Genomic DNA, 22,640 nt, shown 5'->3' with positions numbered 1-22,640 from the left:
CTCCAGCATGACAATGCCACCAGGCATACGACTCGTTCTGTGCGTGATCTCCTCCAAGACAGGAATGTCAGTGTTCTGCCATGGCCAGCGAATAGCCCGGATCTCAATCACATCGAACAGGTCTGGGACCTGTTGGATCAGAGGGTGAGGGCAGGGGCCATTCCCCCCAGAAATGTCCGGGAAATTGCAGGTAACTTGGTGGAAGAGTGGGATAACATCTCACAGCAAGAACTGGCAAATATGGTGCAGTCCATGAGGAAGAGATGCACTGCAGTACTTAATGCAGCTGGTGGCCACACCAGATACGGACTGTTACTTTTGATTTTGTTCAGGGACACATTATCCCACTTCTGTTAGTCACATGTCTGTGGAACTTGTTCAGTTTATGTAGTCTGTCTCTCTACATCACTCTGTCATTTTGTTTTTGTCTCAGATCATATATTTACCCAGGTGTCCCTCTTAAAAAAACTAAAACCAGTGTGCCACCCATACACAACAGAGGTATTGTTAAAATGATAATTGACATTGTTTTAATGTGTCAGGTTTTGTATGATATGAAGCACTGGTTTATGGTAAGTGTCCTTCTGTGCATAAGGGATTGTTAAACACAAAAACAATGTTTTAAATGGCAAGTTAGGCTGATGACAAGATTCTAGATGGCCTGGTCCTGGAGGTGCAGTGGATTGACAGCAGATCTGATAAGATCTCTAGCAGGCAAACAGAGGGATATAAATCTTGAATGTTCAGAGATGTTGAGATAAGAGTAAAATACGCTTGATGTTTCTGTCATGCTTTGCAATTTATTAAGCATGGGTGTTTGGCTATTAGAAAAGTACATACTAAGTTGAGTCAATCTGACTTACCTTCAGTGCTTGAATATATTTATTTTACATAATGCCATGATGTATGGTTCCCCCACTGGGAAAAATCTGATCAAATCAACGTTGTTTTCACACCATTTCAATCCAAAAATGTGATGACATTGAATCAATGTGGAAAACGGATTGGATTTGCAAAAAGTCATCCTTCGATATCTCCTCCCACCAACCACCTTAGACGTGTGTATATGCATTTGTGTTGTGTTGCGATACCTCTAACTGTGGCTCTAAGAGCAGATTGTTGGTCTCCCTCCTGTAGCAGTCAGAGGAACAGCAGGCGGCAGAGACCTCAAAGACCAAATGAATTCACCACATGGCACCTCACTACACTCACTGCCCCTAGGCTCCACAGCCTACGATGTCCTCCTCACAAATAGATTGTATAGATTTCCTACCATTAATACGGCAGATTTCACGCTATTAGAGACTATCTATATCCTTCAATGTTTCATGTCCTAAGGCCTTTCTTTCTCTACTCACTGTTACGCTTGTTATTCTCTCTCGCTCTCTTTTTGTTTGTAAGGGCTTAACACTGCTTTTAGACTTCATACCTCAAAATACTGCCTTCATGCATCATTAGAGGACAGCGGAGTATGTGTGTGTATATGTGTGACATACTACATCAAACAGCAAGAACGAGCCTGCTCTAAATGTACTACTCTGGGCCAGTGTGTGTGTGTGTGTGTGTGTGTGTGTGAGGCACAGTGTAATTCAGGCCATGGTTTTAGAGTAGCACCCTTTATTGTATATATGTGGTCACTGTAGAGAAGGCTAAACCAGATGCAGAACTGTCCTTTACACCAGGGCTGGCCAAACTTCCTCCTGCAGAGATACCATCTGAACAAGCTGCTTTTCATCGCTAAAATGAAGAGTGTTTATGTTGGGCTGGAGCAAAAGCCTACACCTACAGTAGGGTCGTTACTAGCTTCCACAGCCTATTTTGACAATTTCTCTTCTTAAAATTTGATTTTAAACCTAACAATAATCTTAATCCTAACATGAACTACACTGCTAACTTTATGCCTTACACTAACCTTAAATTAAGACCAAAAAGCCAACAAAAAAAAACCCATATTTTTTTTATATGTGGCCAATCTTGACTTTGTGGTTGTGCTAACCAGCGGAAACCACCCTGTATCTCTCCAGGAGGATTGGCCATCTCTGCTATACACTGATATAATATGATCCCATACAGTAGCAAAGCTCCAACACACAAGAAACTAAGAATAAATATATTCACAATTTCCTCTAATATTTGTAGGAGATAAAAGCATAAAAGGTACCTCCTTTAAAAGATAATCAATATTTAATAGAAGTGTCTCTCCCGTGTCGAAACGCTTCGTCCTGGTTTTCTGTTCTTTTTCCCACTTTAAATCCAATGAAGTGACTTGACTGCCATTGTCCGATGAAAGTAGTCAAGTCAACATCCCCTTTAGGAGTTTATAGCTGTGTCTCATGGTTCTCTCGCATCCCAAAGGTCCTTATATTCCACCTGAGAACAAACACACTCAGAGCCCTATTCAGGAAATGCAAACATACAAAGGCAAATAAACTCTTACAAATGCAAATATACTCCTCTGTCTCTTCACATGAGGAAGGCTACTTTCGACTATAATCCGGGAAATACAGTTTCAGCTTTTGATTGAATAGGGCCCTCAATTTCCCAGAGCAGCTCTGAGTCCCAGCCATTAGCCATTAGTATTCAAACCTCTGTTTAGATAAATAGATCTGTGTTCCTAGAAAAATAAGCCTTGACCACTTGCTGGCTGCTGCCCTGGTCAAATACGTGTGTCAAATACATTCAAATACTGTACTTGAGCTGCCTTTGAGTTAGTTTGCCCAGTACAACTGTGGCACCAACAGAATAGCCCCATAAGTGTGTAAGCTAAATCCAAACTCATCTCAAGCACTTTTTTGAAAGTATCGGACATGTGTATTAGACCCAGGTCTGGCTGCTAGTTGCTAAGGCACTTGACTGTGTCATATCTCCCTCTTTCCACACCACAGGAGGCTAGTGAGAGGAGGACGGCTCATAATAATGGCTGGGATGGAGTGAATGGAATGGTACCGAACACGTTTGATACCATTCCATTATTCTGTTCCAGCCATTACAATGAGCCCGTCCTCCTCAATGAAGGTACCACCAGCCGCATGTGGTCCACAGTAACACTCAGACACAGTGACACTAATACCAGGGATGTAGTGTCCAGGGTAAACACACTTCAACACCTCTTCCACGTTCTTTTCATATGGAAAGTGTTACATGCTACATTAGTCGCCCATCAGACTGGGACTCTGCGTTCACACCCCCTTCTCTTTACCACTTCATTCCTGACTCCTCCCTGTGTCTCAGTCTCTCTCTCTCTCTCTCTCTCTCGCTCTCTCACTCACTGTGCTTCATGGTGTTATTCTAGAGGCAGAGCAACTGAGTGTCTCATCAGCAGGTCTTTAGAGAGCAAACATGAACACACACACACCCACTGTATTGTCTAACATGAACACACACCCACCAGGGAAAGAGAGCGAAGGTCTGTACCTACCACAAAGATACACAATGAACACACACCCACCACATTGTCTTGTTTTGTGATGCGGGGAATAAAAAAAGCCTGATCTGATACTTAGTCATCAATGGTACAAAAAATAATTGCTAGTCTCAGGCACTGATCTAGGATCAGCTTATCCTTTCCAAAGCCTCATCTAAGAGTAACTTCATGCTAGTCCTAACAGCTCTCCCCACACACAGGTTTACCTCTGCATATCAACATGTTCAAGACATGACATATTACAGGAGCCATTTCTTGTCATCGCCAGTGGTTCCATAGTAACATTTATCTATTAGAACTGATAAGATCTGTCCAGGACTTCCATGTAATCCGGCTTGGTACTGAGTCTCATTCTCAACTCTCGTGGAAACTCTGAGTTCTGGCTCTGATTACTACTGCTTGGCCCCGCGCACGCTGTCATTGTAGTAACCACGAGTGATTGGCTGGCTCTAGTTTCCTCTTTGGGTTCGGGGGGCTGAGGGGGTTGTGGAGGGTGGGGATAGCGGGGTGGTGGGGGACGTGCATACATGTCCGGCAGGTCTCGGAACTCTGGGACGGCGGCGGACATTCCAGAGATCCCAAACAGGCAGTCAACCAATCCCACCTTGGGGGTGGGCCCCTGGCTGTCTATGACCGTTGGGCAGAGGGTCCCGTTTCCGTGGAGATCTGAAAGAGGGGGTCCCACTGCCCCGGCAACGGTACTGATGGAGGGGGGGGACACCTCCATATTCCATTCTCTCTCTCTCTCTGCCACCAAACGATAGTGTCCTTCGCTCTCTCTCCCCCCCCCTGAGCGGTGTCTTCCCACGTTCCCTTTCTCTTTAGAGGCAGAGAACTGCTGCTGTTGCTGCCTCACCACTGAATCATCCTCATTCTTATAGACTGGGCTACTGCACATGTGTGTTGCGGGACTGAGGTTAGGGTTGGGGCCAGGGACGACGGGGAGGATGCTATCGTAGACGAGGCTATGCTGCAAGGCAGACGGAGGAGGGGTCTTTGGTACCGGTAACCTGTGGTGCTGCTGCTCGGTGAATATCCCACATTCCATCTGGATCCCGGCCAGATCCACCTCACCCTGTCGCCGGAACGGCAGCTTGTCCCGCCTCCTCAGGGCATAGGCGATCAGCGCCGCTGCCGCAAAGAACGCCGACACGAACAGCACCAGCAGGCTGAGCACCAACACCGACAGAGGGATGGAAGCCTTGGTGATGGGACCCAGGGGGCCATTGCCTGGCACGGGGTAGCCCAGAGAGAAATCTCCGTCTGGGGCTGTGGAGCTGTTCCACTCCCCCTGGTTCTCCACCGTGGCCTGGTGGGTGTGCAGGTCTGGACAGAGTAGGTCCAGGGAAAGAGAGCGAAGGTCTGTACCTAGAACAAAGATACACAATGAAAAGAAAGGCACTTTCTTTAAGTCACTGAAGTACAACAAACCAAACAAATAATGGAACAACAGTGGAAGAGCCCCATGCATTCACCTACACTGCACACCTGTGTAGAGGAGCGTCAACTTCACACATCCATGCCAGACATCAACCACATTGAAGATATGCAAGGAAAAAAAACCTGTTCCAGCATAGGACAATCAGCCTTCTTGCTGCAAAAAGGGCGGCATGCACCTCCAAACGGTACTCAGACGCCTGTAGGAGACAGAGACCCAGCAGGGTCCTGATGAAGACTGAGGAAGACTACTTCTCCATGGAGAACAGTGGAGAGCACCAAAAGTGCCTCCAATCTCTCTTCTTTCTTCAAGCTAACTGGTGTCATATGGTTTCACATTCTGTCCCCTTTCATAAATGTAGCCTTTTTCCACATCCTCCCATTCTTACAGGTCACAACCCTCTGATTCCTTCCACCGTCATCCTATGCTGTTTATTTGCTATATAGCACCGATTCAGAGCTGTTATGAACAACTAAAACAACATATTTCAATGTATTTGAGAATATCTAATGAAGGAGAATACATTTTAATTGATTAAAGGTTCATTTTGTGCATTTGTATAGCTGAAAAGGTCCCTGTCCCACTATTCAAACACAATAAAATAACGAGGCTATATACATGGGATACCGAGTCAATGTGCATGGGTACAGGCTAGTCGAGGTAATTTGTACATGTAGGTAGGGGTAAAGTGACTATGCATAGATAATAAACAGCAGTCTTATGGCTTGGGGGTAGAAGCTGTTATGGAGCCTTTTGGACCTAGACTTGGCGCTCCGGTACCGCTTGCCGTGCGGAAGCAGAGAGAACAGCCTATGACTTGGATGACTGGAGTCTTTGACAATTTTTTGGGCCTTCCTCTGACACAGCCTAGTATATAGGTCCTGGATGTCAGGAAGCTTGGCCCCAAGTGATGTACTGGGCCGTACGTACTACCCTCTGTAGCGCCTTACGGTCAGATGCGAAGCAGTTGCCATACCAGGCGGTGATGCAACCGGTGCTCTCGATGGTGCAGATGCAGAACTTTTTGAGGATCTAGGGACCCATGCCAAATCTTTTCAGTCTCCTGAGGGGGAAAGGTGTTGTCGCGCCCTCTTCAAGACTGCCTTATACAGCTCGTAGAGTGTGGTCTCAGGGCCAGCATCGGTTTGTGGTGTTAAATAGACGGCTAAGAAAAATATAGATAGTATCTACCAAGAGAGTTTGTGGTCTACAGCTTATCATGAGGTCCTCTACCTCAGGTGAGCAATACCTCGAGACTTCCTTAATATTAGACATTGCGCACCAGCTGTTTTTGACAAATAGACACACACCACCACCCTTCGTCTTACCGGACTTAGCTGTTCTGTCCTGCCGATGCACAGAAAAAACAGCCTACTGTATAATTTCTGTGTCGTCGTTCAGCCACGACTCTGTGAAACATAAGATATTGCAGTTTTTAATGTCCTGTTGGTAGGATAGTCTTGAACGGAGCTCATCCAGTTTATTCTCCAGTGATTGCAAGTTGGCCAATAGAACGGATGGTAGAGGTGGGTTACCCACTCGCCGACGAATTCTCACAAGGCACCCGGATCTGCGCCACCTGTATCTATGTCTTTTCTTCATGTGAATGATGCTCCTGGTCCAGGAGCAAGAGAATATCATTCGCATTAGACTCATTAAAGAACAAATCTTTGTCCAGTTCGAGGTGAGTAATCGCTGTTCTGATATCCAGATGCTCTTTTCGGTCATAAGAGACGGTAGCAGAAACATTATGTACAAAATATGTTACAAACAATGCAAAAAAAACACACAAAAAAAGCACAATTGGTTAGGAGCCCAAAAAACATCAGCCATCCCCTTCTGCACCATTACCATGATACAGCCTACAGTAGCAGCCAATGTGTAGTGTTCAACGGAGGAATACATTCCATGAGACTTTTGAAAGCATTCACCTTTTTAGCCACGTGTCCTTCAAACAAGTACGCTATATATGCAAGAGTATGTGGACAACCCTTCAAATTAGTGGATTTGGCTATTTCAGCCACACCCGTTGCTGACACGTGTATAAAATCGAGCACCCGGTCATGCAATCTCTATAGACAAACATTAGCAGTAGAATGGCCTTACTGAAGAGCTCAGTGACTTTCAAAGTGGCACAGTCATAACATGCCACCTTTCTAACAAGTCAGCCCCGGTCAACTGTAAATGCTGTTATTGTGAAGTGTAAACGTGTAGGAGAAACAATGGCTCAGCCGCGAAGAGGTAGGCCACACAAGCTCACAGAATGGGAGTGCATGCAAAAATCATCTGTCCTCGGTTGCAACACTCACTACCGAGTTCCAAACTGCCTCTGGAAGCAAAGTCAGCACAATAACTATTTTTCGGAAGCTTCATGAAATGGGTTTCCATGGCCGAGTAGCCGCACACAAGCCTAAGATCATAATGCGCAATGCCAAGAGTCGCTGCCATTGGACTCTGGAGCAGTGGAAATGCATTCTCTGGAGTGATGAATCATTCTTCATCATCTGGCATCAGACAAATCTGGTATTGGTGGATACCTGGAGAACATTTCCTGCCTGAATGTATAGAGCCAACTGTTAAGTTTGGTGGAGGAGGAATAATAGTCTGGGGCAGTTTTTCATCGTTTGGGCTAGGCCCCTTATTTGTAGTGAAGGGAAATCTTAACACTACAGCATACAATTACATTCTAGACGATTCTGTGCTTCCGACTATGTGGCAACAGTTTGGGGAAGACCCTTTCCTGTTTCAGCATGACAATGCCCCTGTGCACAAAGCGAGGTCCATACATAAATGGTTTGTTGAGATCAGTGTGGAAGAACTTGACTGACCTGCACAGAGCCTTGACCTCAACCCCATCGAACACCTTTGGGATTGGAAAGCCGGCTGCGAGCCTAAACGCCCAACATCAGTGCCCGACCTCACTAATGCTCTTGTTGCTGAATGGAAGCAGCAGCAATGTCCCACCTAGTTTAAAGCCTTCCCAGATGAGTGTAGTCTGTTATAGAAGCAAAGGGGGGGACAGACTCCATATGAATGCCCATGATTTTGTAATGAGACGTTCGACGAGCAGCGGTCCACATACTTTTGGTCATGTTGTGTATGTGACTGAAAATGTTGTTGTATTGTGTTGTATGATGCAAGAAACCACAAGACAAAATACAATTCATTATTATTCCCATACCATTATCATTACAGAGAGTCAGACAAAAACACATGCTACCCTTTGCCTATTGGCTTCTTAGCTTATTCAAGCCGGTCTCAAAATACAACACCCATTAAGATATAAAAAAGCTCTTTACCTTACTCGCTTTTCAACGTTGACTAGAAATGTACATGTTTTGTGGTCTTGTAGGAAGCGTTCACTCCCTTATTGCTGACCAAAAATTAGCTACAACTGGGCTAATAACTCACAAACTAGCATAGAATATGAACAAATGTGCACAGGTGGCTAACGTAAACTCACCCCATTCCGTACAAATGTGCGTAACCGCAACATCCAAACGAGGCTACAAAGAAAACAAATGGGACTGTAGCGATTGTGTTGACTTCAAAATATGGGGTGTGAACTAGGTTTCTATTCAAGCGTTGATCGACATGGTAACGGCTCTATAATATTGTAGAAAAATTTAAAAAACGTGTCATGTCATAACGTACAGCACGCATAAAGCAACTATTTCTGTCTTACAATCTCTCTCCACCAGGTGTAGCACTTCTCCCATCGTTTAAAAACAAGAAATGGACAGTGACGAGGTAAGGGGGGATACCTAGTCATTTTTTTCGTCATCATTGCATGCGATCATCATTCTCAAAGCTGCTGTTTACTTCTAAGATCACTTTAGCACCGCCCTAAAAACCCGATTCAAATTCGACACAAACCTTCAAATAGGTATGTAATGACACATTATATAAACTCTTTATAGTGTTTTGTTTACATTTTAGAGGCGATAAGGTGATAAGTTGGACAGATCGAGTGAAAAAAGCAATTTTCCCACACGACATCTGTCCTTCTCACTATCACGCATTAGTTTCGCTTCCCCACCCACAATTTTTAAAAAGACCGACGGTGCTCATTGCCTGCTTGAATTATGCAGAAACGGGCAGCGTTTAGGTCATGTAATTGATTATGTTAGAAAGGGGAGAAATTGTGCTTTACAATGGTATTGACATTACAGTTGATCTGGAAGTATTACGTTTTGGGGGGCTAAAATAAGGGCAATTGTACAGACCAAGGCGATGTAGGAGTTTACGTTACATGCATTGATCTCAAAACAAACACAACTTCTTGCGAACGCTCGTGTCTGTCAATGCAATAGTATCCTCCTCCGCTGCGCTCTGCTTAAAAGAAAATCACATACTAAATCTTGTGTTTTTGGTATGTTTCATTGAATGCGGCTAATATGTTGATTCTATCACAATTCCCTAAACAGAAGGAAACGCTAATAGCGTAGACTAACGGGGCAAAGTCTAGTATAGCTCAATCTCGTGCTTCTCGCACAGGTTTCTATTTCCTCTGCGGTCAGTTTATAGGGAACATTGCTCCTGAAATCCTTTGTTTTGGACTTTGCGTGCAAGGAGAGTTTTCTGAAGACCGTTGGTTCCAGACAGATATGTAAAACGGTTGTCCAGCTCAATCTCATCTTCCCAGATTTGAATGTGAGGAAGAGTGCGTGTTCTATGTTTGTTACTTTTGTATCTGTTATTAATGGCTATCTTTTCCCTGAACATTCCTGTCTCTATTCATATTCAGGACGTTCAAACTCCTGGTCATTTTACCATTTCATCAAATACTATGGAAATATACCTTTTCCCTTCCTTTCATTTAGCATTATACAAACACCTGTATTATTCATTCATTCTTTACATTCAGCACAATGATCCTGTTTATTTCCTAATAAATCCGTTGTTCATAAAGTATCTACTGTTCTCCATGAATGCATTGCCTTGCCATTTAACAGTACTCAATTACCTTCAGATAGAATCATGTGGTCATTGTATTTATCCCTTGTTGCTAAGTGCTGACTCAGAACAAACAAGTGGTGCCCGATTAATGAATTCACATAGGCACTCCTTTACACCTGAGAAGTGTCAAGGGGAGAGGAATGGTGAATGGTGTGGTAATGTTAACTGTGCTAGAAAAAGAAATAGAGCCGCACACTCTATATATACAGTATATAAACTCCTTTTCATTTATTGGGTAAAACACCAATGTTTCGGCAGACGTTCGGAAGCCTTCAGATGTTGCTGTTTTACCCAATAAATGACTGGGCGTTTATATACAGAGAGAGTGTGCGTCTCTCTTTTTTTTTATAGCTTGCAGTTTATTCACCATTATTAAGCACCTCTACACAAAATAATGTTCTCTGGGTGTGCGCCAGCTCATGCTTTTTATTAGAATGTTAACTGTGCTGCCATGAGCCTTAGACCCCGGTACCTGTGGTCTCTTCTGGTGAGTGACAGACCACCTCCCCCACCACCACCACCGCACTCAGGCCCTCCAGCCAGCGCTTCAGAGGGGCCGCACCACACCGGCACTCCCATGGGTTCTGCTGCAGGTCCACCTGGGAGGAGATGATGGGAAAAGCTTTATTTCAGTCTGTTTCCATAGAAATGTGATTGGTGCCATACAAAATGAGGAACATCTGGACTAGTCAAGTTAGATGCTCTAGAATCCCCTTTACTGACAGACACACCTGTGCCCATACACATTACACACACACACCTATACTCATACACACTGCCCCGCTACACACCCTGTCTGCACACACACCTAACCCCCTACAAACACCCCTCCCCATCCCTTCCTCCTACCTGCACCAGTCCAGTGAGGTGCTCTAACACCCCCTCTACAGGCAGGCTGAGGAAGTGGTTGTTGCGGAGGTTGAGGCGAGAGAGGGAGATGCCCTGGAACACTCCGACAGGAAGTGACCTCAGCAGGTTGGCGTTGAGGAAGAGCAGCTGGAGAGACGGCATGGGGCTGAACACTCCTGCCTCCACCACACCGATCTCATTATACTCAAAGTACAGGTACCTACAAGGAGACATGATCATACAGGACCCAGGAACGTGTGTGTGTGTGTGAGTGAGTGTGTGTGTGACAGTCAGTCCTACCTGAGGTTAAGTAGACCCAGGAACATGTGTGGGCTAAGCCTCTGCAGGTTGTTGCCGTTCAGATAGAGACTCCTCAGGGTCGGCAGGCTGGAGAACGCTCCCTCCTGGAGAACCAGACAGAGAGAAAGACAGAGAGAGAGAGACAGGGACAGAGAGAGAGAGAGAGGGAGAGAGAGAGAGAGATAAAGAGGGACAGAGAGAGAAAGAGGGACAGAGAGAGAGAGGGGAGAGAGAGAGTGAGAGAGAGACAGAGAGAGAGAGACAGAGAGAGAGATACAGAGAGAGATAAAGAGAGACCGAGAGAGAGAGAGACAGAGAGCGAGAGAGAAAGAGAAGGTAAATACAGGGACTTCATGTCCATTGTGCCACAGGGCCCCTCAATGTTATCCAGGTGTATGCTGAAATCCAGGTTATAGGCCTAATGTTTTGTTTTTTACGCATAATTAAATCATAGATATCAAACGTGGCCATCAGTGCTCCCGGTGTATGACGCCTCAGGCTGAAGACAATCTGAACCCTAGGAGATTTTCTGCCTAAAGACACCATGAATAAAGGAGATCCTCTGGCTAATGACAACCTGAATAAAGGAGATCTCCTGGCTAATGACAACCTGAATAAAGGAGATCTCCTGGCTAATGACAACCTGAATAAAGGAGATCCTCTGGCTAATGACAACCTGAATAAAGGAGATTGTCTGGCTAATGACAACCTGAATAAAGGAGATTGTCTGGCTAATGGCAACCTGAATAAAGGAGATCCTCTGGCTAATGACAACCTGAATAAAGGAGATCCTCTGGCTAATGACAACCTGAATAAAGGAGATCATCTGGCTAATGACAACCTGAATAAAGGAGATCTCCTGGCTAATGACAACCTGAATAAAGGAGATCCGCTGGCTAATGACAACCTGAATAAAGGAGATCTCCTGGCTAATGACAACCTGAATAAAGGAGATCCTCTGGCTAAAGACAACCTGAATAAAGGAGATCTCCTGGCTAACGACAACCTGAATAAAGGAGATCCCCCGGCTAATGACAACCTGAATAAATGAGATCCTCTGGCTAAAGTCAACCTGAATAAAGGAGATCCCCTGGCTAATGACAACCTGAATAAATGAGATCCCCTGGCTAAACACAAGCTGAATAAAGGAGATATTCTGGCTAATGACAACCTGAATAAATGAGATCTCCTGGCTAATGACAACCTGAATAAATGAGATCTCCTGGCTAATGACAACCTGAATAAAGGAGATCCGGTTGTTTCCCAGGTGAAGTAGATCCAGACTGGAAAAATTCCAGAAATCTGACTTATAGATCCGCTGGATGAGGTTGCCGCTGAGGTACAGCTTCCGTCCGTTGAGGGGGCGTGGCATGAGCTGGGACACGTTGTTGAAGCCACTCTCCTTACAGTTGACTGTCAATCCTAGGTCTGGAACAATTATACTGAATCAACTTTATTTGTTCAGCTCTTTTCATACAATTCAGCCCAAAGTGTTTTGCATTGAGCACATACAGTATGCAAAGCTAGTCTCAGCAGTATGACATTATCAGACACAGTGGGGCAACTTCCTGTTTACAGACAACCACATAAATCACATTTGTCCCCTGTGCATAGTGCCATGATTGTCCCTGTTAGTTTGTGTCCCTTGTGGCTTGCCCACATTGAGAATAGCACAATAGTAGCAGTCTTGGCAAATTCAAATCTTGCTGTTGTTTATATCTGTTATCAGGAAGTCACCCTGCTGTGTGTGATGTCATACTGCTGAGCCAAAGAAGTCCCATCCAAACTGTACCTGAGATGTGGAGGTTACAGGTGCACCCCAGAGGACATATGATGGGGATGGGGGGGCGAGTCTGGTACCCTGCGATGGGAGGGGGCTGGTTGGGGAGGAGGCTACGCTGGGTGGGGGGCGTCCTGGAGGGCCGGGGACGCTTAGTGGGCCGAGGGGACCTCTCTCTCCCCCTCCGCTCCGCCGATGATGAAGTTGACGAAGATGAGGTATGTGTGTTCTGATGGTGAACCATGGAGGACGGCTTGGTGGGTCTGGGCCTCCCAGAGTTGGGGTTCGCTTTTGGGTTAGAGGGCGGATGCTGAGGAGGCTGTACCCCTCCGTGCTTCTCCCTCTCTCCCTCCTTCTCCCCCTCTCCCTCCACCTCCCCGGCACACAGTTCTTTGCGTGGTATCTCCCTCAGGTCTTTCCCGTGCAGGTGGAAGGGGTATTCGCAGGTGATGTCCCCCACCACTGCGGTGTAGGGGATGTGTCCCAGCCAGGTCTGCAGCTGGACAGCCTCACAGCCACAGATCCAGGGGTTCTCCTCCAGCTGGAGCTCCATCAGGCTGCGGCCCACGTACTCCAGGGTCCCGGCGTAGGCCAGGCTCTTCAGACGGTTCCCCCGCAGGTCCAGGTGGGTCAGAGACACAGATCTGGGGGTGGAAGGGATCATTACGGCTGGGGTCAATTCCATTTCAATTCAGGAATGAAATTTCCACACTGCGAAAAATTGGAATTGGAATTGGTGATCATGTTATTGAAGAATAAGGAACATGACTGATGCATGTTATAGATGTGATTGAAAACAACTTTTTCAGACAGTTACCTTGGTCAGAGCGAGAAACAGACCCATGATGTGGACATAGTGCAGGGTTATTAAGCAGGTAGATACCTGAAGAGGTGAGGAGGCAGAGCAGGGATCAGGTTGTCGTTGAGGATGAGCACTCGTAATTTAAGCAGGTAGCGTAGCGCCCCGCTGTCGATGCGTTTGATGACGTTGTAGTCGGCCTGTAGGTAGAGGGGATAGAGGGAAAGTCAAAGTGTTCAAATGTGACATTTTGACACAAACAGGAACTCATCAGGCTCAGGAGATCACACATAACTTATTGATTATCGTTGTCACAGTAAGTATGGATGTAGACTAATCACAGTGATTATTGATGAGGATTGACCACAGTGTTTATTGATGGTTCTAATGGGTAGTAATGATGTCAGGCCTACCTGCAGGTACTCCAGTGCCTCCAGGCCAGAGAAGGTGTCGTTGCGGAAAACCTCCAGCTTGTTCTCGTGGAGGTAGAGGCGTCTCAGTGTCCCCAGACCATGAAACGCCCCGGCACGGATGTCCTGCAGCGCGTTGTTGCCTAGGTTTATCGCCACGGCATTGCTATGGTGCAGGAAGCCGTTGCTATAGAGACGCCTCAAGGAGTTCCTCTGCAGGTTGAGCTTGAAGGGGCGGAGCCAAGACTGGGACACCTGATTGGTTGATTGATTGGTTGGTTGGTTGACTTTATTTAATCGTATACAAATACACATATGCCAAAACAGAAACAGTACATTTAGTGCAGTAATGCAGTACAGTGCAGAACAGGGTTGTTTATTAATATACTACTGCAGTATGTATATTATAAAATGAGGTACATTAGATTAAGCTAATGCAGTGCAGTCACCTGGCTGGCGTTAGTGAAGCCACGCCCATCACAGTGCACGTGTAACACTCCCTCTTTGACCTCGCACGTGCACGGCTCGAAGCACGGTTCATCCACCTCCTCCTCCGAGCTGTCCACCATAGGGGTGTGTGTGGAGGTGGGCGTCGGGGTGTGTGTGTGAGTGTGTGTCTGGGTCGGGGTCACACAACCCAGGACCACCACAGACAGCAGGGAGAGCCACAGCATCCTACCTCCTCTGCCTTCAGCCCAGCCCAGGGCAGCGGCACACACCCACCCCTCACCACACTGCATACAGAAACACACACATGGCTACTGTTAAATGGGATCCTATCAGACCCAGCAGAGTGATGCTTATGCATGTCCCTTTGTTTGTGAACTACTGGCACCATCGCGTTAACATTACTGTTCCTGGTTGTACTCTGGTTTCACATCCTGGAACCAACACTTGGACTGGTACCAGAATAAACTTGGTTTTCACATGAGTGAAAATATCATTTTATATCGTATATAGATATATGAGTTATAGTGCTATATTTAAGGGGATGTGGTATATGGCCAATATAACACGGCTAAGGGCTGTTCTTAGGCACAACGCAACGCAGAGTAAATATTATTATAAACTGGGTGGTTCGACCCCTAAATGCTGATTGGCTGACAGCCGTGGTATATCAGACCGTATACCACAGGTATGACAAAACATTTATTTTTACTGCTCTAATTACCTTGGTAACCAGTTTATAATAACAATAAAGCACCTCAGGGATATGTGATATATGGCCATTCTACCACGGCTAAAGGCTGTGCGTTGTGTCATGCGTAAAAACAGCCCTTAGCTGGTATATTGGCCATATACCACACCCCCTCTGACCTTATTGCTTAATTATAATATAATTTACATTTATAGTATATATATTTATATAGGGGTTATAGCACGGTTCAGGATACATACCAGACAGTGACGTGGAAAACACCCATTACATTCATCAACAAGGAACAAACAACAGCAATCCAAGGCCATTATAATACATTAGGTTGATTACCATGATAATACAGCAGATAGCATGAGAGAGGATCTGAAGACCTCTTCGGGACATAAGAGGCTGCTTTAAAATCGTAATGACAGTCAGAGCGATGCTGATGATGACAATAAAATAATAGATTATAAACACAGGGCCGGATGGATGAGAGGAGAAGACTGCACTCGAAAACAAGAGATGCAGTATAATTCTATGCTGTCTTTAACCAGGAAAATGACATCAGGAGAAGGAGTCTCTCTTTGCCTGATTCATGTAACTTGGAGGCCACCATGCAGAAGGTAATGGGCTACTAATCAAAAAACAATAACAATCAGAAGCTACTAGCCAGTTCAATTGCTCCTGCATATAGACAGACAGAGAGCCGTCCTCAGGCTCAATTGCTCCTGCATATAGACAGACACAGAGCCGGCTGGCTACTGGACGAGATTAGTTTAGAAGCAGCTAGCACACACTGAAGAAGGCCATGATAATGAAGGTAAAAAAAGAATAATGAATAATGCAATGATAACAACAACAGCAACTACAACAGCGATAATGTAACAACAAGGACAATGTAATAAATATATAATGATAATGTTACAATAAGGATAATGCAATAAAGTGCAGTGGTAATGTAACAACAAGGACCATGTAACAAAATGTAATGATAATGTAACAATAAGGAGAATGTAATAAAAGGTAATGATGTGAATCAGTGGCTGGGAAAATACTGCAGTACGATAAACAGACAACCTGAGATGAGATGTCAGAGAGAGGTGATTATGGAATGAGAGGAAGAGGACAAGAGGAGAGAAGAGGAGAAGGGGAGTGGAAAAGAAAGGGGGAGAGGAGAGGATGATAGATATGAAAAGAAGACTGGAGAGCAGGGAAAGGAAGATGAGAGACGGGGGAAGAGAAGAAAATAGAAGATTGGAGTGAGGGGGAAATGAGCAGAGGAAGAGAGGGAGCAGAAGAGAGAGAAAAGAAAAGAGAGGACCGGGAAGAGGAGAGGAGGAGCAGAATGTTGTGCTGAAGAGAGAGGATTGATTGCGTAACGATGAGAAACCGTGAGTCAGTCAGTCAAGGCTATCGTGTCGCTTTCTCTCTTGCTCTCTTTCTCTCACACACAGACACACACAGGAGAGCTCCAAGTGAAACGGCTCAAATCTATTGATATTGATTGTATCAAAAGCCTTATTTTACCCTGCACACAATATAAGGAGAGAGAGAGAGAGAGAGAGAGAGAGAGAAATAGGAGAGAGCGAGAGAGAAATAGAAGGAGAGAGAGAGAGAGAGAGAGAAATAGAAGGAGAGAGAGAGAGAGAGAGAGAGTAGAGAGGTTTGTAGAGTGAGTGGATAAATACATGCAGGTTTGTATTCAGTAGATAAATACATGCAGGTTTGTATTCAGTGGATAAATACATGCAGGTTTGTATTGAGGGGATAAATACATGCAGGTTTGTATTCAGTAGATAAATACATGCAGGTTTGTATTCAGTAGATTAATACATGCAGGTTTGTATTCAGTAGAGAAATACATGCAGGTTTGTATTCAGTAGATAAATACATGCAGGTTTGTATTCAGTAGATAAATACATGCAGGTTTGTATTCAGTAGATTAATACATGCAGGTTTGTATTCAGTAGAGAAATACATGCAGGTTTGTATTCAGTAGAGAAATACATGCAGGTTTGTATTGAGGGGATAAATACATGCAGGTTTGTATTGAGGGGATAAATACATGCAGGTTTGTATTGAGGGGATAAATACATGCAGGTTTGTATTCAGTAGATAAATACATGCAGGTTTGTATTGAGGGGATAAATACATGCAGGTTTGTATTCAGTGGATAAATACATGCAGGTTTGTATTGAGGGGATAAATACATGCAGGTTTGTATTCAGTGGATAAATACATGCAGGTTTGTATTGAGGGGATAAATACATGCAGGTTTGTATTCAGTAGATAAATACATGCAGGTTTGTATTGAGGGGATAACTACATGCAGGTTTGTATTCAGTAGATAAATACAGGCAGGTTTGTATTGAGGGGATAAATACATGCAGGTTTGTATTCAGTAGATAAATACATGCAGGTTTGTATTGAGGGGATAAATACATGCAGGTTTGTATTCAGTAGATAAATACATGCAGGTTTGTATTCAGTGGACTCTAGTATCCTTTTCACACTATAATTATGAGGTTAAACAAATTGTGCTGGATCAATATTTAAATAGACACTACTGAAGTATTGCAATTTGGTCCTCATTGGATAATGACTGTCTGACCTACAAGACAACACTGTTTACTTCCTCTAGCCACTTGATTGGCTAATAACTCAGGTCCCTCTCTCTCCTGTCACCCTCTCTCATGTTTCATCTCTCCCTCTCACAGAAATCTATTCAATCCATCCATCCACTCATCTATCCATTCATCTATGCATCCAGAACAGGTGTGGTTAGACCTACTTTGATTTTCTTTCGTGACTCTTCCTTCCTTGTTTCCTTCCTTCCTACCTTCCTCCCCCTGTTCTCCATCCCACGGCCCTGCACCCTGGCGCAAACCAACCAGCAATGACCGCGGCAGCTGCTTACTACAACACATATTCATGTCACATAATCCCAGCGTCTACCTTTCCTCACGAACCCACTGTCCAACCAGGGCCGATACATAGCTCTCCCTGCCTGGCGCAATCCGGACCCTCTTCCCTAGAAACACAACCTACCATCCAAAATCAAGACTATGTTAATAGCTACATCCATACAATAATGTCAATTAGTAACATTACAGGGCACAATTGTAATTAGAGAATTACTGCATGTCCAAATAGTCATTAATATAACCTATCAAGGCACTAAATCCTTGGCACTAACGCAAACCATTTATATTCGCCTTTGTCTGACTCCCGCTTCCCCTCCCACTAGCGCTAAGAACCATACAGCGGCAGTGGGGAGACGGGGTCTTTACTCACTCAGGTCCCGCGAAGAAATCCACGAACAGCCGATGGGAGACTTTATGCGTTGGCTGTCGACATGTCTGTTTGCTTTTCAGATGCACTCTTCCTTCCCTCTCTCCTTGCCTCTCCTGGAGCGGTTGAGGCGGATGGGGGGAGCAGAGGGAACGTGACAGGACTGCAATGTGGATGAGAGAGATAGAGAGAGAGAGAGAGAACCGTAGAAAAAGCGCACCGCTTCCCCTCTCCAGCGCTCAACAGTGCTGCCCGCGGGAACTCAGCTGCGGCGCGGGACTGCCACCGAACACGCGCATAATGCTGCGTGGAATATTTTAGGAGGATGACTTGTCTCTCCGTCTTTGATAACCGGGTAGCCTAATTAAAGTAAAGAAAAAGAAGTAGCCTAAAGGACAATAAAAGAAAGGAGGAATGAGTGGAGTGAAGTGGGAAACTGGGGAAGTATTCGAAGAAGAAGCTGGTTTGGATTTAGTGCCATGCTTAATTCTATTTGAATTATACAGGCCTAAAGAAAACCACAGTAGGCCTATAGGGCTACAGGGTAGGTTACCTACAGGGTATGTATTTGTAAATAAGGGTTTAAACGTTAAAAACGGGTAGGTCTGTAAAAGTGGCCAAATATTCTTCGTTTTGAATTATTCCTCAATCGAGGGCTGTTGACAGATGACACCACGCAGACATTAGGTTACCTACACTGTTGGCCTAGCTATCTACTGTATCTTCACATGTACAGATGTAAATCATCCTACCCAGGCCTTTAGCTTTACCGACAATAATTCATCATCTCATTACTTTATTCATCTCTGCTCATGCCCTTAAGCACCAACAACGGATTTCTAGAGAACCGATGTTTTAGTTACCATGGCGACCCGCGCCAGCCGGCATCCTTGCAGCATCCTTGCACACCTCGGTAGACTGACTTATCTTCTGCTCTTCTACTGTACTGTATACACAGAATCTACTGTATAGACCGTTTGTACACACACACACACGCACACACACACACACACACACACATACACACACACACACGTGTTAATAATAAAAAATGGGAATTGGGCTAGAACAATAATGTGATGGAATGTATGGAGAAAGACTGGCCATAATAGCCAACATCGGACACAGTAACTTCAAAGCAGCTCATTGGCAAGTAAGTTACTGTATTTCATATTGCAGTACACCTACTGTAATCTAAATACAGAATCAAAGCAAGAACTGTGTAATGACACAGTACAATACCGTATAATTGACTGTATTATACAGTAACAAAGTAAATGCTACTGTAATCCAAATGACTGAGTGAATTAATTAAATTCATTGAGGGGAGATGGGGATTCTACATTCACAGTATTTTATTGTAATTGGTGCAAGCAGGTTACAGCATGTCAATGAATATATGGTGTTTTTTATTACTTACACTTCTAGAGGCCAGCTTCCAAACTGGCAGCAACTAAAAGGCCGAACAGACCAACATGACATGGCAGAATGCTCAACCATTAATGGTTTAAGATTGCCAATCCAATCTGTCCCCTATACATTTTAAATTGATGGGGCACTACTACCGCACACCAGTTAAATTGGTACAGCACTCCCACTAACAGGTGCAACAAACATAGCCTCTGACAAGGCACGCCTCAAAATATGTTACTGAGCCAGAACAAAATACCATGTACCCACTAGTGTTCCCCCCAAAAAATTGCGCTCCAAAAATATGGAAATATACTATGAACCGTATTTTACTGTTGATAATGCCAAAAATGACTGTATAAATTACCGTTTTATCTTACAGTATGGGCCTAACAGCACATCACAACATGTACATGCAGGCCTGGCCTACATACCATTATAACCATTTCCAGTTCAATTTCACATTGATCTCAGCTTACATTAATGTGAATTACCTACGGGTAATGGAGTAGTACTTACATCTACCTCTCTCTCTCTCTCTCTCTCTCTCTCTCTCTCTCTCTCTCTCTCTCTCTCTCTCTCTCTCTCTCTCTCTCTCTCTCTCTCTCTGTATATACATATATATATATATATATACAGTGGGGCAAAAAAGTATTTAGTCAGCCACCAATTGTGCAAGTTCTCCCACTTAAAAAGAGGAGAGAGGCCAGTAATTTTCATCATAGGTACACTTCAACTATGACAGACAAAAAGAGGATAAAACATCCAGAAAATCACATTGTAGGATTTTTAATGAATTTATTTGCAAATTATGGTGGAAAATAAGTATTTGGTCACCTACAAACAAGAAAGATTTCTGGCTCTCACAGACTTCTTCTTTAAGAGGCTCCTATGTCCTCCACTCGTTACCTGTATTAATGGCACCTGTTTGAACTTGTTATCAGTATAAAAGACACCTGTCCACAACCTCAAACAGTCACACTCCAAACTCCACTATGGCCAAGACCAAAGAGCTGTCAAAGGACATCAGAAACAAAATTGTAAACCTGCACCAGGCTGGGAAGACTGAATCTGCAATAGGTAAGCAGCTTGGTTTGAAGAAATCAACTGTGGGAGCAATTATTAGGAAATGGAAGACATACAAGACCACTGATAATCTCCCTCGATCTGGGGCTCCACGCAAGATCTCACCCCGTGGGGTCAAAATGATCACAAGAACGGTGAGCAAAAATCCCAGAACCACAAGGGGGGACCTAGTGAATGACCTGCAGAGAGCTGGGACCAAAGTAACAAAGCCTACCATCAGTAACACACTACGCCGCCAGGGACTCAAATCCTGCAGTGCCAGACATGTCACCCTGCTTAAGCCAGTACATGTCCAGGCCCGTCTGAAGTTTGCTAGAGAGCGTTTGGATGATCCAGAAGAAGATTGGGAGAATGTCATATGGTCAGATGAAACCAAAATATAACTTTTTGGTAAAAACTCAACTCGTCGTGTTTGGAGGACAAAGAATGCTGAGTTGCATCCAAAGAACACCATACCTACTGTGAAGCAGTAGGGGGGCTGGAAACATCATGCTTTGGGGCTGTTTTTCTGCAAAGGGACCAGGACGACTGATCCGTGTAAAGGAAAGAATGAATGGGGCCATGTATCATGAGATTTTGAGTGAAAACCTCCTTCCATCAGCAAGGGCATTGAAGATGAAACGTGGCTGGGTCTTTCAGTATGACAATGATCCCAAACACACTGCCCAGGCAACGAAGGAGTGGCTTCGTAAGAAGCATTTCAAGGTCCTGGAGTGGCCTAGCCAGTCTCCAGATCTCAACCCCATAGAACATCTTTGGAGGGAGTTGAAAGTAGAGTCCGTGTTGCCCAGCAACAGCCCCAAAACATCACTGCTCTAGAGGAGATCTGCATGGAGGAATGGGCCAAAATACCAGCAACAGTGTGTGAAAACCTTGTGAAGACTTACAGAAAACGTTTGACCTCTGTCATTGCCAACAAAGGGTATATAACAAAGTATTGAGATAAACTTTTGTTATTGACCAAATACTTATTTTCCACCATAATTTGCAAATAAATTCATTAAAAATCCTACAATGTGATTTTCTGGATTTTTCCTCATTTTGTCTGTCATAGTTGAAGTGTACCTATGATGAAAATTACAGGCCTCTCTCATCATTTTAAGTGGGAGAACTTGCACAATTGGTGGCTGACTAAATAGTTTTCCCCCCACTGTATGTATATATATATATATATATATATATATATATATATATATATATATATATATATAAAGAGAGAGAGAGAGAAAGATCGATAGATAGATAGATGTAAGTACTACTCCATTACCCGTAGGTAATATCTATATATATATGTCTCGCTCTCTCTGTCTCTCTCTCTTGTCTGTCTCTCTCGCTCTCTCTCTCACTATGTCTCTCTCAATCTCTCTCTCTCTCCTGACAGAGATAAAAAAAAATGAGAATCTTTCCTCGTAGATGTTTATCAGAGAGGGAGAGACTGAGGCACTTCCAGTAATGTCAATGTGTGTGTGTGTGTTTGTTTGTGTGTGTGTGTTAGATGATGGTTATAGATTTCAGAGCTCTCAGGTGCATTAGTGTATGATAACAGTTTTCCCACAAAGCTATAATGCACAAACAATGGAAACACACACAAAAACACGTACGCGCACACGCACTTGTACGCATACACATGGTATAGGACCAGATACAGTGCCTTCGGAAAGTATCCAGACCTCTTGACTTTTTCCACATTTTGTTACATTACAGCCTTACTATAAAATTGATTGAATACTTTTTTCCCTCATCAATCTACATA

General features: G+C 44.3%; 1 protein-coding gene across 1 annotated transcript; it reads right to left on the bottom strand.

The window, feature by feature from the left end:
• Positions 1-698: 698 nt before the first annotated feature.
• LOC110528863 (SLIT and NTRK-like protein 3) lies at positions 699-18,615 on the bottom strand. The gene is made up of 10 exons (XM_021611023.2): positions 18,395-18,615; positions 14,409-14,693; positions 13,963-14,214; positions 13,634-13,749; positions 12,763-13,394; positions 12,208-12,398; positions 10,971-11,074; positions 10,671-10,890; positions 10,294-10,420; positions 699-4,792 (listed from the first exon to the last, which is right to left on the bottom strand). The coding sequence occupies exons 2-10, from the start codon at positions 14,631-14,633 to the stop codon at positions 3,717-3,719; spliced, it is 2,943 nt and encodes a 980-aa protein (XP_021466698.2). The 5' UTR covers positions 14,634-14,693; positions 18,395-18,615; the 3' UTR covers positions 699-3,716.
• Between the last annotated feature and the right edge of the window lie 4,025 nt (positions 18,616-22,640).

This window comes from Oncorhynchus mykiss, chromosome 7, assembly GCF_013265735.2.
Source record: "Oncorhynchus mykiss isolate Arlee chromosome 7, USDA_OmykA_1.1, whole genome shotgun sequence".
NCBI lineage: Eukaryota > Metazoa > Chordata > Actinopteri > Salmoniformes > Salmonidae > Oncorhynchus > Oncorhynchus mykiss.
This window is presented reverse-complemented; position numbering and strand designations above follow the sequence as displayed.

Excerpts from the sequence above, each read along its gene's own strand:
- LOC110528863 (XM_021611023.2), bottom strand. The coding sequence starts at position 14,633 with ATGCTGTGGCTCTCCCTGCTGTCTGTGGTGGTCCTGGGTTGTGTGACC. Across the intron at positions 14,215-14,408 it reads GCTTCACTAACGCCAGCCAG|GTGTCCCAGTCTTGGCTCCG; the intron begins GTGACTGCACTG and ends TCAACCAATCAG. Across the intron at positions 13,395-13,633 it reads CTGCCTCCTCACCTCTTCAG|ATCTGTGTCTCTGACCCACC; the intron begins GTATCTACCTGC and ends TTCCACCCCCAG.